This window comes from Scyliorhinus canicula, chromosome 8 (assembly GCF_902713615.1).
Source record: "Scyliorhinus canicula chromosome 8, sScyCan1.1, whole genome shotgun sequence".
NCBI classification, from domain to species: domain Eukaryota; kingdom Metazoa; phylum Chordata; class Chondrichthyes; order Carcharhiniformes; family Scyliorhinidae; genus Scyliorhinus; species Scyliorhinus canicula.
Window position 1 is genome coordinate 160,656,372 of NC_052153.1, and position 19,267 is coordinate 160,675,638.

The window sequence follows — 19,267 nt, forward strand, 5'->3', positions numbered from 1 at the left end:
TCTGGGTCGGTTGTAAACTATTGATACGAGTTGATTACTATGATTAATTGACAACTCCGTTATCATATCAAATGACTGCCCTAATGGGAAGTAAGCCAGGTGGACTTGTCCAGCAGTTCTTGTGTTGCTATGTAGGATTACAAAATTATATTCATGTTCAGAAAGATGGAAATTAAAACCACTTAAAAATCAAATTGTTCTCCCAAGTAAATTCTCCTAAAATAGTTTTTTTTTTAATGCAGTTGAGAGTCGTGTTCGTCCCCTCGTGCTAGTTGTGAAAAAGTGGGCACGTTACCATGGAATAAATGATGCTAGCCGTGGCACATTGAGTAGTTACTCTTTGGTGCTGATGGTGTTGCACTATCTACAAAGTAAGTATACATTTGTGATGTCTATATAAATTTATCATTTTTTTTCTCGCCCTAAGGCCCTATGGGTGCAATGCACGTTTGTGTGTCTGTATCTCCTTGGAGTTTTCCTATTCAATCCTCAATGACATTGCGAAAATATAGTGGGTGTTTTTCAATCTTGATATTATAACTCTATGCTTGACTCTTTAGCCGAAGGCTGACGATGTAGATTTTCCTGGTGACTCAATTTATAATTCCACGCTGTCAGAACTTGAAACTTTTGTTCTATAAGGTTGAAGTAGTTGCTAAGTCACAGACCACAGTTTAAATCCCACATAGTGGCTGGAGATGTGGGCTGATAGTCCCTGGTTGCCTATGTGTATTATTTAAAATTCATGCCGGAGAAAAAGAATGCAGTCGCCCCAATTGTACGTAGGCAAAGTTCATGGAAGTCTTACCTTGCATAGCAGTTGCAACACTGAAACAGGACATTCAGCCCAACTGGTTGACATAGACATAATGTAATCCCACTTGCTTCTGACTCCTGAATTTTGTGGATTGAAGGTGCAGTTCAGGTGCTATCTCGGCTGACACTTCACTGTGCTATATGTAGTGCTATTTTGTCGCAGTTGCAATCTTTCAAGAGAGATGTTGAAGTGCAAGTTTCAATGGTTTGTTTTTAGAAGATAACATGATCCTTTGCAAAGACAGCTAGGGCAATTTCTTTTCAGTTTCCTGGCTAACGTATTCCTTCCACCTCTCTCTTTATGGGACTTTTCTCTGTGCTGTTACTCCAGCAGCACGTTAGATTATGGACACTTATTGTGTGGATTTTAGTTCCTAGATTAATTTCCTTCTTCCTAGTACCTAAGGAGAAAGGCCCAAGTTATTTTTTGGAGTGTTCCAAATATGGTCTTAAGTTAATAGGCGTCGAGTGTTGCTGGGGTGAAGAAAATGGATTTATAATAATCTTTATTGTCACAAGTAGGCTTGCATTAACACTGCAATGAAGTTACTGTGATAATCCCCCAGTGACCACACTCCGGAGCCTGTTCGGGTAGACATAGACATAGAACAGTACAGCACAGAACAGGCCCTTCAGCCCTCGATGTTGTGCCGAGCAATGATCAACCCACGTAACCCGTATACCCGTAACCCAACAATCCCCCCGTTAACCTTACACTACGGGCAATTTAGCATGGCCAATCCACCTAACCTGCACATGTTTGGACTGTGGGAGGAAACCGGAGCACCCGGAGGAAACCCACGCACACAGGGGGAGGACGTGCAGACTCCACACAGACAGTGACCCAGCCGGGAATCGAACCTGGGACCCTGGAGCTGTGAAGCATTGATGCTAACCACCATGCTACCGTGAGGCCCCAATTCAGAATGTCCAATTCAACTAACATCATGTCTTTCTGGACTTGTGGAAGGAAACGGGAGCACCCGGAGGAAACCCGAGCAGACAGGGAGAATGTACAACCTCTGCACAGGCAGTGACCCAAGCCGGGAATCGAACCTGGACCCTGGCGCTGTGAAGCAACTGTCCTACCCACTGTGCTATCATGCTGCCAGTGATGAAACGACATCTTTTCCTTCGAAGAAAACTGTGATGTAGATTTCTCCTTTCTTAATTCCAGCATTAATCTGATGCCAAGTCAGAGAGACCCCCAAACATGCAGCAACAGGGGTGCCATGCCATCAAGCAGAATAAACAGACGATCACGTCCGTATTCTCATAGCAAACCAGTAAGGAAAATGCATCCTTCACTTTGAATTTTGCAGAGAACAAAATAAATGTTTGGGACATATGGATGGCATTAAGATAGAAGCTGGAATATCATAAACGTTTTTAAAAAGTTAAGAAAAACATAGCAATTTTTGTCTCAGTGGAGGAATTTGATACTCCACAAATATAAAATTAGTTTTCAGGGCCAGAAAGGTTTTTCAGCAATAGTAATAAATGTGAACCCTTCAAAAAAAAAAACCCAGTTACACCTATCACAAAAAGGTGCAATTTATTTTGAGAATTTTTATAGCAAGACTTATACCAAACCATAAAAAAACAAGTGCTTGTCAGTTCAGTGATTTCTAAATGATTGCAATCTGGAGTTGCTTGAACACGATCCTTTGGAAAAGGATAGAATCATATGTAGCAGCTTCTGTTTTCCACATTTATCTGTGCAGATCATGCCAGCCATCACTGTTGACAATCATTACTAAAAATTTAGGCCAATCTTTTTTTGGTTGCATGGCGAAACATTTCCTGCCGAAGCCCATTGACAAATCTGTGGAGGTAGAATGCTTCAACATCCATTCTGCTTTGGCTAGAAAATTGCACTTTGTATAAGGAGAGTTTGTGGAGGAATTGTGTTTTTAGAACTCATAGAGCACAGATTCCCAGTGCTGCTGGAAAGAATTGGCAGTCCATTACCTGAAAAAGATGGGACCAAAGGCAAATGACTATGGTATACCATGAGGGTATAACCAATATAAGGTTACTTAACTAAGCCACTTAAGAGGTGTGTTGCTCGGATTGGCAAGCCAGGAAGTGCTATATACTTTTGGCCTTTTTTAACTTTGGAAAATAAAGCAGTGAAGTGGCTTGCTTTGACCTTCCTCTGTTGCTCTTCTGATTGATGCAGGGCATGTTCCACACATATATTGGGCAGCATGGTAGCATTGTGGATGGCACAATTGCTTCACAGCTCCAGGGTCCCAGGTTCGATTCTGGCTTGGGTCACTATCTGTGTGGAGTCTGCACATCTCCCCCTGTGTGCGTGGGTTTCCTCCCACAGTCCAAAGATGTGCAGGTTAGATGGATTGGCCATGATAAATTGCCCTTTGTGTCCAAAAAGGTGCAGTGGGGTTGCTGGGTTACGGGGATGGGGTAGAGGTGTGGGCTTAAGTAGGTGCTCTTTGCAAGAGCCGGTGCAGACTCGATGGGCCGAATGGCCTCTTTCTGCACTGTAAATTCTATGATATTGGTGCAGATAATTCCTTTCTGAAAGTGGAAGGAGGCAAAAGAACTTGCTTGTTTCTCTGGTGCAGATCTTCAATGGGCTCCATGATGTCCTTGAACTTGCATTCTTGTAGCATCATGGTGAATCTGGCACTTGTTTTATATTTTTTTTAATTTAGAGTACCCAATTCTTTTTTTTTCCAATTGATGGGCTATTTAGCGTGTCCAATCCACCTACCCGGCAAATCCACCTATCTTGCACAGAAGAACAAAGAAGAGTACAGCATAGGAACAGGCCCTTCGGTCCTCCAAGCCCGTGCCGACCATGCTGCCCGTCTAAACTAAAATCTTCTACACTTCCGGGGTCCGTATCCCTCTATTCCCCATCCTATTCATGTATTTGCCCAGATACCCCTTAAATGTCACTATCGTCCCTGCTTCCACCACTTCCTCCGGCAGCGAGCTCCAGGCACTCACTACCCTCTGTGTAAAAAAAACTTGCCTCGTATATCTCCTCTAAACCTTGCCCCTCGCACCTTAAACCTATGCCCTCTAGTAATTGACCCCTCTACCCTGGGGAAAACCCTCTGACTATCCACTCTGTCTATGTCCCTCATAATTTTGTAGACCTCTATCAGGTCGCCCCTCAACCTCCGTCGTTCCAGTGAGAACAAACCGAGTTTATTCAACCCCTCATAGCTGATGCCTTCCATACCAGGCAACATCCTGGTAAATCTCCTCTGCACCTTCTCTAAAGCCTCCACATCCTTGTGGTAGTGTGGCAACCAGAATTGAACACTATACTCCTAGTGTGGCCTAACTAAGGTTCTGTACAGCTGCAACATGACTTGCCAATTCTTATACTCAATGCCCCCGCCAATGAAGGCAAGCATGCCGTATGCCTTCTTAACTACCTTCACCACCTGTGTTGCCTCTTTCAGTGACCTGTGGACCTGTACACCTGGATCTCTCTGACTTTCAATACTCTTGAGGGTTATATCATTCACTGTACATCTTTGGGTTGTGGGAGTGAAACCCATGCAGACAAGGGGGGGGGGGGGGGGGGGGGGAATGTGCAAACTCCACACAGACAGTGACCCGGGGACAGGATTGAACCCGGGTCTTCAGCGCCGTGCGGCAGCAGTGCTAGCCACTGTGTCACCAAGCTGCCCTGGTACTGTTTTCTAAACGGCCACTTTCGCCCACCGTTGTGAATGCAGCAGTACTTGCCAAAGACAGTGTTCTTGCTACATATTCCGGTTATAAATTGCAGTGTACTCAAGATGTACTGAATGTTAGTATTGTGGGCTACACTCAATAGATTCTTTAAGGATCTGCCTGATGTGCAGAACCCTTGGAAGCATTGCTATACTTGCAGTTTTTCTGTAACATCTGCTTTCATCCATGCAGCCAGTCACAATTGCAAAGTAGGAGGCCATTCAGCTCTTCACGTCCATGCCAGCTTACTGAAGAGCAATTCAGTTTGTTCGCTTCCTCTGTTCTGTTGCCATAATCCTGTAACTCAAGTTGCCATCTAGTTTCCTTTTGAAATCATTGATCGTCTCCACGTCCACCACTTTTTATAGGTGGCAAGTTCCAGCTCTTTGCCACTTGCTGCATAAAAATGTTTTCCCTCTCATCTCTTGCCCATAACCTCAATTCTGCGTCATTGTTCCTGTACCATCAGCTAATGGGAAGAGCTTTTCTTTGCTTACCATATATAAGCCGGTCACAAGCTTCTCCACCTCAATCAAATCTTTCCTTGATCTTCTTTGATCCAAGGAGAATAACCCAGCTTCTCCACCTTAACTTTATAGTGAAAATCTCACGTTCTTGGAATCATTCTGGTAAATCTCCTCTGCAACACTTTCAAATTCCTCACTTTCTTCCTAGAATGTGGTGACCAGAACTCAGCCCATCAGGCAAATAACAAAGCAGGGATACCAAAGTACAGGAAACCGAAGAGAGAATCTTGGAACAATATTTGTTTTCTAACAGTATTGGTAATGGGATTTTGTCGGAGACCGATAATATCATCTTTGTAATTTTATTAAGCCCTAGGGGCGAGTCTGAATAGATGACAGCGAGTTCATAATGCACACTTTTATTAATGTGCAAATCGTCCAGCAGGTTTTGGGAAAATGAGATACACCATAAGTTGCAAATCTCCAAAACTCACTGGTCAGTTTATGGCACTCTGCCATTTGCTTTGTACAAACGTGTTACGATCCCCATAGAAACAGAACTTTTTTAAAAACAGAATTTCCAGTGAATGGCTGAAAGAATCACACAACTAGATTTCATGTTTTAAGACTCTTACTGTAGTATAAACTAGAAGCAACATTAACTGAACACTTAGTTGGGGCCTAACCCGAGTTTTTTATAAAGTTTCATCCCCGCTTATAGGCTCAATAAGCCTAAGATCCCGTAAGCTTTGCTAATTACTCTTATTATGTCCAGACACCTTCAAGGATCTGCACACATGTACCCCCAAGGTCACTTGGTGCCTGCACAATAGGAGATCCCCAAACCAGGGGTCGCACTGGACAGATCGCGTGTCGCCCAACTCGCTACGCCCAGCGCGATCTGGATCATGCTCTCACTGACCGTGATCATAATATTCAAATGAGCCATTAGCCTCCTTTAATTATTGGGACGCCGCACGTGGCAGCACCTGCGAATCCTTAACCGGGTGCCATTTAGCACTGCTTTCCACAAATATGGGCCAAGCATGATGGCATCTCGGGGAGCTGGGTGGGGAGGAGGCAGATGATCTTGCATGACATTAGAGCTTCCCAGGTGGTTGGGACAGGGCAGGCTAGTACCATGGACCCTGGGCACCTTGTCACTGCCACCAACCTGTGTACCAGGTTGGCACTGCTAGGGGTCGAGGCCTGGGGGGCCATGCCCATGAAAGGAAGTGTGATGGGGATTTGAAAGGACAAAGCACAATTGGGGTTGGAGAAGGGGAATCCTGAAAGGGGGTGGGTGTAGAGATCGGGCAACTGTTCAAAATGGCATCCTGATCTGTGATGTGCAGTGCAGAAAAGCTACCTAAGTGTAGCCTTGATGGGGAGAAACTCCCCAAGGTCCATATAAACAGCAACGTGCTGTTGAATAATGGTATCAATCTCTGCACTGCAGCCACCTAGAAACACACCGCTAAATGCGCCCAAAACTGGGCATAGAAATCTTTGGGCTGAATCGCACCTGATATGTTGCTGGCAAGTTGCTAACTGCACGGGTGACACGGTGCATTGGTTAGCACTGCTGCCTCAGAGCATGGAGGACCCTGGTTCAATCCCGGCCCCGGCTCAGTGACCATATGGAGTTTGCACATTCTCCCCGTGTGTGCGTGGATCTCGCCGAAAGACAACCCAAAGATGTGCAGGGTAGGTGGATTGACCGTGCTAAATTGCCCCTTAATTGGAAAAAAGAATTGGGTATTCTAAATGCATGTTTTTTTAAACGTTGCTAATTGCAAATGGGCACATATCAGGGCAATTGTGTACCCTGAGCTCATGATTTTCTGTCTATTAATTTTCCCAAGCCCAAACTTTATAAACAAAAGCAAGGAAAGAAATAATGGAATTGGCAGGCAGTGAATAATAGGGCAGCATGGTAGCATTGTGGATAGCACAATTGCTTCACAGCTTCGGGGTCCCAGGTTCGATTCCGGCTTGGGTCACTGTCTGTGTGGAGTCTGCACATCCTCCCCGTGTATGCGTGGGTTTCCTCCGGGTGCTCCGGTTTCCTCCCACAGTCCAAAGATGTGCAGGTTAGGTGGATTGGCCTTGATAAATTGCCCTTAGTTTCCAAAATTGCCCTTAGTGTTGGGTGGGGTTACTGAGCTATGGGGATAGGGTGGAGGTGTTACCTTGGGTAGGGTGCTCTTTCCGGGAGCCAGTGCAGACTCGATGGGCCGAATGGCCTCCTTCTGCACTGTAAATTCTATGAAATTCAGAGGCCCAGCTGACTGCTCTGCTTCTGGCTTGCTTTGAGTAGATAAAAAGAAAGATATTTACAGTATTCACAGAATAATATAACAGAGTCACAGAATGTAATTCCTAAAGCAGCAGTGAAAATCCCAGATGCCCATGTAATAAAGACAAAATTTGACTTCATCTAGTCTGCCATTAAATTACTTTGATATTACATTGCATTGTGTATCGTATATTGTAACATCTGTTATAAAAGAGCAAATGCTCTCAAACGTGTGTGTATTATACCAGCAATGTCATTTCCAGTGAACTGTTAATGTTCCAATTCTTTGTTTGAACCGTATTGCTTTTTTAGAAAATTGCTTTTATTTATTTTCTATAATTAGGCTTTTTATTTCCTGTGACATACTTTAGAAATAAATTGCATTAATTTTATACATTGCTGTAAGACAATAGTGGTTTTATTGTAATCCGATTTTGCATTTTAATGACAAGTTGTCATTGACCCTGCCATTGGGAAAATGTTAGAATCCGTTAGTGAAGAGGTAGTAGCAGAGCATTTAGGAAATCCTGATGCTATCAAGCAGAGCCAATGTGGTTTTGTGAAAGGAAAATGGTATTTTACAAATTTATTGGCGTTCTAACATGCCGGATGGATTAAAGGGAACCAGTAGACATAGTGTATTTAGTTTTCCCGAAAGGCATTTGATAAGGTTGGAGGTGATATATTGGCATGGATAGAGGACTGGCTATCCAACAAAAAATAGTCAGGGTCTATTGGTAATCTCAGGATGGCAAACTATTACTAGTGGGATGCCATAGAGATCAGTTGTGGAGCCTCAACTATTTACAGCCTGTATCAATGACTTGGACGAAGGGACCAAATTGTAACCAGATTTGCTGATGACATGATAGGTAGGAAAGCAAGTTGTGAGGAGAATATAAAGAATCTACAGAGGGGGGACATGAATGGCTCAAGTGTGGGAAAATATTTGGCAGATAGGGTATAATCTGGAAAAAAAGGTTAGGTTATCTATTTGACAGGAAAAATAGAAAAGCAGAATATTAGTTAAATGGAGGGAGATTACAGAATGCTCCTGTACAGAATGATCTGGATATTCTTGTACATGAATCACAAATGTCAACATGCAGACAGAGCAAGTAATTAGCATTATTGCAAGAAAAATGGCATATAAAAGTAGAGATGTCTTGCTATACAAATGTACAGGGCACTGGTGCATTTACTGTATACAGTTTTAGCCACCTTACTTGGGAGTGACATGCTTGCATTGAAAGCAGTTCAGAGATGATTCACTGGCCTGTTTCCTGGGATGAGGGTTTTGCTTTGTGATGAGGAAAGGTTAAGCTGATTGGACCTAGACTCATTGGAGTTTAGAAGAATGAAAGGTGATGATCCTGAAACAGTTAAAATTCTAAGGGGCCTTTATTGGGTAGATGCTGAGAGGTTGCTTCCTTGTGGAGGAATCTAGAATTGTGGGCACAGTTTAAAACTAAGGGATCTCCCATTTAACATAGAAATGAGGAATTTCTGCTCGAGGGAATTGTCTGGAAGTATTTTTCCTAGCAAGCAATGGAGGCTGGATCATTGAATATATTCAACCTAAGTTAGACAGATTTTTGATTGATGTGAGTCGATGTTTATTGGGGGCAAGCAAAAAAGTGGAGGCCACAATCAGATCAGCCATGATCTTATTGAATGACAGAAAAGGCTTAAGGGGCCAAAATACTCCTATTTCTTATGTACTTATGGAATTTTTTGTTTGTTTTTAAGCTCTACCTGAACCTGTCATCCCATCTCTTCAGAAGGAGCACCCAGTAAGTGATGTTCTTAGTTCTACAACTGAAGTAATGTTAATAGTAAAATTTGCAATTTTTAATCCAAAAAGTTCAATTTTCTGCAAATATAAATATGAATTGTAATTTCTGTCCAGCTTTGTGTAGTGCAAATTGCCAACTTATGAAACATGGTTGTCGATATCAACTGTTCTCTAATGTTTTCCTTTGGAAGCTTTGAAATCCTTATTTGCATGAATGACTTGGGGTGACAAATATATTCATAGTTAATCATATGCTGATATGAAATGAGCTATGGTGAGGTGATCCAAGTTACATTGAATAAACTAGGATTTTGCACGGTCATAGCAACAAGAATACAATTTGCTCAATAAGGGAATGGCTGATTAATGCAATATCATTCAAGTCTAATGGAAGTATTTATATTGGCGAAAGTTTATTATATTCAGTAAATAGGAGTTGCTGTGTTAAAGTTCATATTGGTCCTTCTAAGAAAGGTGACATGGGAGCAGGAAGCTAGAAAAGGGAAATAGCTATTAAGTAGGCAAAAAGTATGGTGGTTGGAATTCTGGAAGTGAGAGTTAATTAAAATCAAGAAAATACAAATCAGAGCATTTTATTGCAGAGAGACTTTATGAAATGTGGAGAAGCAAAAGAACTTGCGTGTCCATGTACAAATCACTGATATAAAGTCCAAAACAGTCACCTTTTGTTTTGGAATTCAGGTCTTATCGCCAATTTGGACCAAAGCTGTAATCAGACCTGGAGCTGAATGGTGGCACCAAAATTGAACATCTGGGTTCAAAATACACAGTAGATATTATATTTTAAATTGCCATGACCCTCTGTTAAGATTTGTATGTTGTGTTTTTACAGGTATACAGGATATATCTAGTTTGAGACATGTCCCACCATAGGTTATGTAAAATACCAATAAGTTATATTGGAACATTTTTTTAAAAGAAATAAAGAAGTTGTAAGCCAGTCTTTTCCCCTGATGGCTTATGGATATTGCAATGACCTGGTCCGAGCATTAGTTGATGCTCTAGAAAGAATTATGACTGCACTGGCACTTGCTTCTAAGTGATCTCAGGAAGTGTCTATTTAGACTTATTTCCTCATGGGGCATATGCAAGTAAATAAAGTAAAAATAATTGAAGTAATGAGCTTGAAGGTACCAGCCATTTTAGCAGTTAAGTGCACAGACCTGAACTGTCAGTAAGAAATGTCTTGGGGAGATAATTTACCCAAGTGTAGGTTTCTGAATTGAACCCATAGCTTTTAAGGGTGTAACAGAACCAGTTTCCTCTGACCACAAAGAAATTTGGTTCCCTTTTCCTCCAGTGCCAGAGCAAAAAATACTTGGGTTTAGTTTCCTGATCATTGAGGCAACAAATGATAGCTCCAGATTATGCAAAAGAAAACATGTCTAGGAAATGTATAATTAGATGCTTGTAAGGGAACACTGCCAGCTTAATGTATTTTTTAACAACAGAAAATAATCTCCTTGTGCATGCAGCTTGCATTCTTGTAGTTTGCTGTATCCGGTATTCTAGAAATGTATCTCAGTACTGTAAAAAATCATTTGAATGTTTTTAGGAGTGCTTTGAGCCCACTATGCAGCTGCAGTTTGTGCACCGAAGAGGAAATAGCATTAGTCCATACCTCTCGTTAAATAGCTCAAACCTGGGAGACCTGCTTGTGGGCTTTCTGCGATACTATGCGACAGAATTTGAGTAAGTAGATTTTTTTTTAAAAATAATTTTTATTGAGATTTTTGAAAAATGTATAACAACATAATAATAATAATAATAACAAACACCCCCCCCCCCGGCACCCATAACAACGCATATAACGAACCCCCCAAACCCAATAAACAACAAAATAAATTAACAATAAATTAAATTAACATAAATAATGTTAATGTTTTCCCCCCGCTTTTTCCCCCCTCCCCCCCGGGTTGCTGCTGCCGCTGACCTAGTTCCCTGTCTTTGAGCCAGAAAGTCGAGGAAAGGCTGCCACCGCCTAAAGAACCCTTGTACCGACCCCCTCAGGGCGAATTTGACCTTCTCCAGCTTAATGAATCCCGCCATGTCATTGATCCAGGTCTCCACGCTTGGGGGTCTCGCATCTTTCCATTGCAACAAGATCCTCCGCCGGGCTACTAGGGACACAAAGGCCAAAACGCTGGCCTCTTTCGCCTCCTGCACTCCCGGCTCCACCCTAACCCCAAATATCGCGAGTCCCCAGCCTGGCTTGACCCTGGACCCTACCACCCTCAACACCGTCCTCGCCACCCCCTGCCAGAACTCCCCCAGTGCCGGGCATGCCCAAAACATATGGGCATGGTTCGCTGGGCTCCCCGAACACCTAATGCACCTGTCCTCACCCCCAAAAAACCTGCTCATCCTCGTCCCGGACATATGAGCCCTGTGCAGTACCTTGAACTGGATGAGGCTAAGCCTCGCACATGAAGAGGAGTTCACCCTCTCCAGGGCGTCCGCCCATGTCCCCCCCCTCAATCTGCTCCCCCAGCTCCACTTCCCACTTAGCCTTCAGCTCCTCTACCGATGACGCCTCCACCTCCTGCATCACCTGGTAGATGTCAGACACCTTCTCATCCCTGACCCACACCCCCGAAAGCACCCTATCCCTTACCCCCCGCGGGGGCAGCAAAGGGAACCCCTCCACCTGCTGCCTAGCAAACGCTTTGACCTGAAGGTACCTGAACATATTCCCCGGGGGGAGCTCAAACTTCTACTCCAGCTCACCTGGGCTCGCAAACCTCCCGTCAATGAACAGGTCTCCCAACTTCCTTATGCCCGCCCTGTGCCACCCCAGGAACCCGCCATCCATGTTCCCTGGGACAAACCGGTGGTTCCCCCGCAGCGGGGCCTCCACCGAGCCCCCCACTTCCCCCCTGTGTCGCCTCCACTGCCCCCAAATCTTGAGGGTAGCCGCCACCACCGGGCTCGTAGTGTACCTCGTTGGAGGGAGCGGCAACGGTACCGTTACCAGTGCCTTCAGGCTCATGCCTCCGCAGAACGCCATCTCCATCCGTTTCCATGCTGCCCCCTCCCCATCCATTACCCACTTACGTACCATCGAGACATTAGCCGCCCAATAGTACCCAGAGAGGTTGGGCAGCGCCAGCCCCCCTCTATCCCTGCCCCGCTCCTAAAAGACCCTCCTCACCCTCGGAGTCCCGTGCGCCCAAACAAATCCCTTGATGCTGCTATTCTCCCTCCTAAAAAAGGCCCTCTGAATGAAAATGGGGAATAGATTTTTTTTTTTAATGACGGTGTATTTGAAAGTAACTGGAATTTAAGTATGCTTTAAGTCTGAGTCTTCTACAGCTTACATACTTACCGTAGCCCAGCTATCACCAAAGTCTGAGCCGTGCTTTTTTCTCCAAGATATTCCAAAATACTCCCTGGCCAGCGCCTCATCCTCTAGCCTCTGTATACCCTATCCTTGCTGACTTAGGTTGGTTACCAACACATTCAATTAATATTTTTATATGTTCAAATCCTTTCAGGGTCTCATCCCACCCCATTGCTGTAACCGTCTCCATTATTGTAACCGCCCAAACACCCTCCATTCTACTGGTCTTTTATTCCCCTCCCCCCTTCCTTCACCCTCTGGAATTTCTCTTCCTCTTCAGTCTTTCCTCCACCCCCTTTTTTTTTAGATGTACTATAAAATCTGTGATTTTTGGGGCGTGCTTTTATTTTTGGGGAGTGCTGTTGATGTCTTTTTTTTGTGTTGGTTTCTATTTTTTCTGATTTCATCTTTGACACAAAAGACATTTTTCGACCTTTGACCCTCTCTGTAGCTGTAAGTTACTGTTATAGCATTCAGATTTGTTACAGCTGGTGATTGTATTGCATCAGTTTCCTTCACCTTTCTGAAGCCAATGTACGGTATAGAACCAAGATTACCTCCCAGAAATGTTATAATTTCAAATCCAGTGCTCTGTTTGTGAAGTTCGTTGCATCATCAGTTTATGAAGTCTGACGGCTAAGGAATATTTCCCATTGTATTATTATTTTTATAAATACTCTTAGTGAAAGGCAGGGTTTTGCTTCACGATTGCTGAAACTAGTATTGGTGAAAGAACAAATTATTGCTCTGCTCAACTTGAGCTGGGTCCAGGAAAGAATGCATTCAAATACAGCAAAGTGAATGTCAATGGATGAGATCACAGCAGCTGTTTGGAGAAAATAAGCAGAATGAGACAAGAAGGGACAATGAAAGTAACAAAAGTTACAGGAGCTAAGATGTCAGGGGAAATTGGAAAATAGTCAAAATTAAAGGTGTTGGGTGCGATCGAACGGCCTTGTTGCGCCCGACTCGGTGACGTGGGGTGTGACGAGGCCATTAAATCTCACAGGAGGAGGCTTCACGGGATTTGCAACAGTCTGAACGCCTCACGAGATCTCATTAGATCTTGCGAGACATTGCGATCTGGATCGTGCCTTCGTTGGGCAAGATCCAGATGAACAAAATAAGTCGGCGCCTGGTTCACCCGAGGCCTGGGAACGAACGCTCATGCCTAGGAGATCTCGCCATGGCTCCGTTTAGCCCTGATCCACACAAACGATGCCTGGGGTAGGGTTTCCTAGGCCATCTGAAGCCCCTAGGTGGTCGGGCTCTGGGCAGGATAATACCCTGGCACTCCGGCTGCCTTGGCACTAAAACCTAGGTGCCTTGGTGTTGTTGCCTGGGTGCCAGGTTGCCCGTGTCAGGGATCGGGCATGTGCCCTGCCCTTGGGTGGGGGTGGAGGGGGGCTCAAGGACCTCAATGAGATAAGTGGGGGTCCGGAGGCCATTGGGGGGGGGGGGGGGGGGGGATTTAAAAATGGTGCCCCGATCTCGTCCTGCATAGACTTGATGAGTTTGTCAATGCAGGAAGTGAGGCCTTGGCGGGGCATTCCTTAACAAGGCCAGGAAAAACGACAGAATCCCGGTTGATAGTATCTTTCTCTGCTGCAGGCATTGAGAGAGCCCGCTATATGCGCCCAAACAAGACTTTGTTTTTAGCATGTTAATTCACGTCCATTATATCTGAATGCAAGAAGGTAAGCATTTATGTCAAATTAGGTGCATTAATAACACTGATATAAATTAATAGGTTGGATCTAATGGCCATTATGAAAACTGGTATTCCTGTGAAGTGTCTGATGAGTGCAAGATTAAAAAGCTTTGATGTGTCTCTTTTTCTAGTAATAGTCTGTAACTTCATGGCCCGGCATAGCCCACTCCCATCATTGTCATCAAGTTTGAGGGATCGATCCTCGTTGAATGAAGAGTGCAGGAGCAACAAAAATGAGATGTCAACCTGATGGAACTGCAATACAGTACTAATTACATTCTAGCAGCAAACGTAGCATGCAATATACACAGCTAGGCAATCGTATATCCTACACCGTAGATCTAAGCTCTGCAGTCCTGCCATGTCCAGTTGTGAATGGTGCTGGACAGTTTCTAGCTGGAGGAGGACGCTCCAAAAATATCCGGATCTTCAATAACAGGGAAGCCCAACACAGTGCAAAAGAGACAGCTGAAGCATTTGCAACCATCTTCTATGAGAAATGCTGAGTGAATGATCCATCTCTGCTGAGGACACCAGCATCACAAGTGCCAATCTTAAACAAATTTGATTCACTCTATGTGATATCAAGAAATTACTGAAGGAACTGTACCTTGACAAAGATCTGGCAATAGTACCGAAGGTTGTTCTCGAGAACTAGCCGCACCTCTAATCAAGCTGTTCAGTACAGCTACAACACTGGCATTAAAATTACCCAGATATGTCCTGTCAACAAAAAGCTGAACAAATCCAACCCGGCCAGTTAGCGCTCAGTTCTCAACTAAGTGCTGAAAGGTGTCATCAACAGTCCTATCAAGCGGCACTTACTCAGCAATAATGTTCTCACTGCTCAGTTTGGATGCCTCCGAACCACTTGAGTCCTGACCTCATTACAGCCTTGGTCCAAACAAAGTGAAAAGAGCCAAATTCCAGAGGTGAAAATGACGGTCCTTGGTATTAAGGCAGCATCTGATCAGACTGTGGTATCAGTGAGCCCCAGCAAACCTGGAGTCAGTTGGAATCCGTGGAAAATCTCTCCATTGGTCGGAGTTCTACCGCGCAGAAAGGAAGATGGTTGTGGTTGTCTGAGGTATTCACTTTAGTCCTGGACATCACTGCAGGAATTCCTCGGGGTAGTGTCAGAAGCCATACCATCTTCAGCGGCTTCACAATGACCTTCCCTCTAGCACAAAGTCAGAAATTAGGATATTCGCTGACGATTGCACAATACTCAGCACCATTTGTAACTCTTCGAATACCGAAACAGTCCATGTTCATATGCAGTAAGATCTAGACAATATTCGGGTTTGGGGCTGTTAAGTGGCAAGTACCATTTGCACCACACGAATGCCAGAAAACGACGAAGTGCCATATGGCCATTTCCATGAAGAGAGTGTAACCATCTTCCCTCCACATTCAACAGCATTGCATTCGCTGAATCCTCCACTATCAACATCCTGCTGGTCATCAGTGACCAGAAACTGAACTGGATCAGTCATCTAAATACTATGACTGTGAGAACCGGTTACAGGGTTGGAATTCTGTGACGAGTAGCTCACCTGCTGACTCCTTGAAGTCTGTCCACTGTCTACAAGGCGCAAGTTAGGTTGGAATACTCTCCCTTGCCGGCATGAGTAGAGCTCCAACAAAACACTTGGCACCTTGCAGAGCAAAGCAGCCTGCTTGATTGGCACCCTGTCCACCACCTTCAACATTCATTTCCTCCACCACTGATGCACAGTGGCAGCAGCGTACCATTTCGAAGATTAATTATAACATTTAACCAAGATTCCTTCCAAACCCACAACCTGTACCACCTAGAAGAACAAGGGTGGTCACACATGGGAACACGACCACTTGCAAGTTTCTCCTCTCAAGCCACGCAACATCCTTACTTGGAACGATATCACTGTTCTGCATCTGGGTCAAAATCCTTGAACTCCCTAACAATGGGCGTATCTACACTGCATAGACTGTAGCAGTTCAAGAAGGTAGCTCACCACCACCTTTTAAATGGCAATTGGGATGGGCAATAAATGCTGGCTTATCCGATGGTACCTCTGAAAGAATGAAGGGAAAAAATGGATGAAGGTGAACGAGTCAATGTAATTGCTAAGGTGGCATACAAGAGGTTATCACAAAATATTGGGATTGGTTAATGGACAGGAAACAGCAATAAGGAATAAATTAAGCTTTTTTGGTTTGGCTTGTGGTAATAGCGGGTACCTCTAGAATCAATACTTGGGCTTCAGCTGTTGTAAATGAGGGGACTGAGTGTAATATTTACTGATGTTACAAAGATACTTTTTTTTTTTTTTTTGGAAGTATTTGTATTCCAACAAATTTTCAACAGTTTTACAATACAAAACAACCCCACAAAAGCCCCCCAGTTCCCCAAAACACCCTGAAATGGTGCTGAACACCGTCCTCCAAAACCTATCCAGCTTCGGCTGTATCCAAAACAAATGCACATGGTTCACACATCGCTCACAGACATGTCCAACCCTTCAAACAGCCGGCTAATCCTCGGCTTTGTGAGGTGCACCCTATACACTAGCTTCAACTGTATCAGCCCCAGCCTCTCACTCAGAAGTCAAGGCATTTTCCCTCCGCAACACCTTGCACCACAGACCCTCCTCCAGTGCTACCCACAACTCTTCCACCCAATTCCCTTTAACCAAGATCCTCCAAAAGCCCCCTGCAAATCACAGAGGCGACCCACCTCTCCAACCCCCCACTGACAGCACCGCCTCCAGCAATGAAGAAGCAGGTGCTATTGGGAAGATCCTCCACCTTAGTTCTGAGACCTTTGTTGGCCTCTGCCACCCTCGGTAGATGCTCACCTATCGAGGTGCACTGGTTGCCGTTTTGCGACAATGCCTCCTCCATCCCTTTCAGGTTCTTTCCTTGCTCCCGCACCTTGATCGACATCTTCATGACTGCTACCTTTACGAGGCAATCACTTCCTCCACCCACTCTTTCATCACAGTCATAATCTCCTTCCAAAGCACTTCCACATGCTTGGCAAACAGCCCCTCAAGCTCCACCAACATTACCTTGGTCAGGGTTTCCACCATAAGGAGAGCGGCCCAACCCGACGACCCAACCCCCGCCATCTTTCTTCCTACAGGACTCTCTGACTTGCTGGATGATGGACTTTCACACGGCCCCTTCTTTCCGGTTCCCTTATCTGGGTCTTCAACACTTCACGTCTTCCTTATAATTTCCCACACCAACTAATTCACAAAGTATCGATGAAACAGGGCATAAAAATCCAAATACCAGAGACTCTAACAGGAGCCACCTGACCTTAAGACATGGGAGCAGAATTAGGCCGCTCGGCCCATCTAGTCTGCTCCGCCGTTCAATCATGGCTGGTATTTCTCATCCCCATTCTCCTGCCTTCTCCCCATAACCCTTGATCCTTTTGTTAATCAAGAGTGCCTTAAAGACACTCAGTGATTTGGCCTGTGTCACACCCTCCACAGCTTTCTGTGTTCACAGATTCACCACCCTCTGGCTGAAGAAATTCCTCGTTAACAATGTTTTAAAGGATCGTCCCTCCACCTACATGCCGCCACCGGACATCCTTGTTTACTATAACAAATTAACTATAAATGCTATAACATGATATAACAACAGATGGAAGTGGACTAAGCCTATTTACCCTGGCATTTATAATGAGAAGTGATCTATTTGTCTTTTATGGACATCACTTGTTGTATTTTATATTTTCCCCGCGTCTTGACTGTGATAGAGAAATTCAAACAGCATTCATTAGGTAAGCAAAACTGTACTTTATTCACTAATTAGAACTGCTAGCAGAAATTGGCTGATACTTGGAAAGTCGGAAGGCAGTCAATTACAAACTGCGGAGTCCGTCCCAAGTCTGCGCTAGTACAGAAAAAGAAGGCGATTCTTATACATTATAGGATCAAGATAACATGAATACAGCTTGGTCAGGAATTTGGTCAAAAGTAAAACATAAGTAATAATCGTTACCATGGCGGCTCCTTGCTGACCGCCAGGGGACGTGAGTTTCATATTATTATCTTGTCTTTGTTTTAAGTAAGGGAAGAAGTTGTTTAGGAACAGGAAGAGATAGTTGTTCAGCTTGTTATGTATTACGACTACTTCGGGCTCCAAGCCTTATCTAGACTCTCAGTCACCCAGTTCCCAAGACATGCTGACCTCGGCTGTCTCTGTATTCTGGGCCTTAGGTTATATGAAAATCAGTTTAAATTCACTTGTACCAAGAAGACTTGACTAGTTTTCCCATCATGCCATTATTTGCTTCACACAATACTACAACTAGCGGGGCTAACATTTATTGCCCATCCCTAATTGTCTTTGAACTGAGTGGCTTGCTCAGCCATTTCAGAGTGTTAATCACATTGCTGTGGATCTGGAGTCACATGTAGGTAGGTCAGCCCAGGTAAGGATGGCAGATTTCCTTTCCTAAATGACATTATCATATTTTTTTCATAGAATTTACAGTGCAGAAGATAGATGGGTGACGGTGAGAGGGGCTGGGGGGAAGCAGTCAGTACAGGGATCCCCTGTGGTCGTTCCCCTTAGTAACAGGTATACTGCTTTGGATACTTTTGGTTGGGGGGGGGGGACTTACCGGGGTCAGCCATGTGGTACAGGTCTCTGGCACAGAGTCTGTCCCTGTTGCTCAGAAGGGAAGGGGGGGAGAGGAGAAGAACATTAGTCATTGGAGACTCTATAGTTAGGGGGATAGATAGGAGATTCTGTGGGAACGAGAGAGACTCATGGCTGGTGTGTTGCCTCCCAGGGTCCGCGATGTCTCGGATCGTGTTTTTGGGATCCTTAAGGGGGAGGGGGAGCAGCCCCAAGTCGTGGTCCACATAGGTACCAACGACATAGGTAGGAAAAGGGATAGGGATGTAAGGCAGGAATTCAGGGAGCTAGGGTGGAAACTTAGAACTTAGATCCAGGACAAAAAGAGTTATTATCTCTGGGTTGTTACCTGTGCCACGTGCTAGTGAGTCGAGGAATAGGGAGAGAAAGCAGTTGAACACATGGCTGCAGGGATGGTGCAGGAGGGAGGGTTTCTGATCCCTGGACAATTGGGGCTCAT

The 19,267-nt window shown here is 44.5% G+C and overlaps 1 protein-coding gene across 2 annotated transcripts in view; it reads left to right on the forward strand.

The window, feature by feature from the left end:
- Positions 1-19,267, forward strand: part of tent2 (terminal nucleotidyltransferase 2) — a 111,086-nt gene that overhangs the window by 54,806 nt on the left and 37,013 nt on the right. For both annotated transcript variants that reach the window (XM_038805567.1, XM_038805566.1), the window contains 3 exons: positions 243-371; positions 9,049-9,092; positions 10,671-10,807. In XM_038805567.1, coding sequence (XP_038661495.1) covers positions 243-371; positions 9,049-9,092; positions 10,671-10,807 — 310 coding nt within the window. The remainder of the gene's footprint in view (positions 1-242; positions 372-9,048; positions 9,093-10,670; positions 10,808-19,267) is intronic.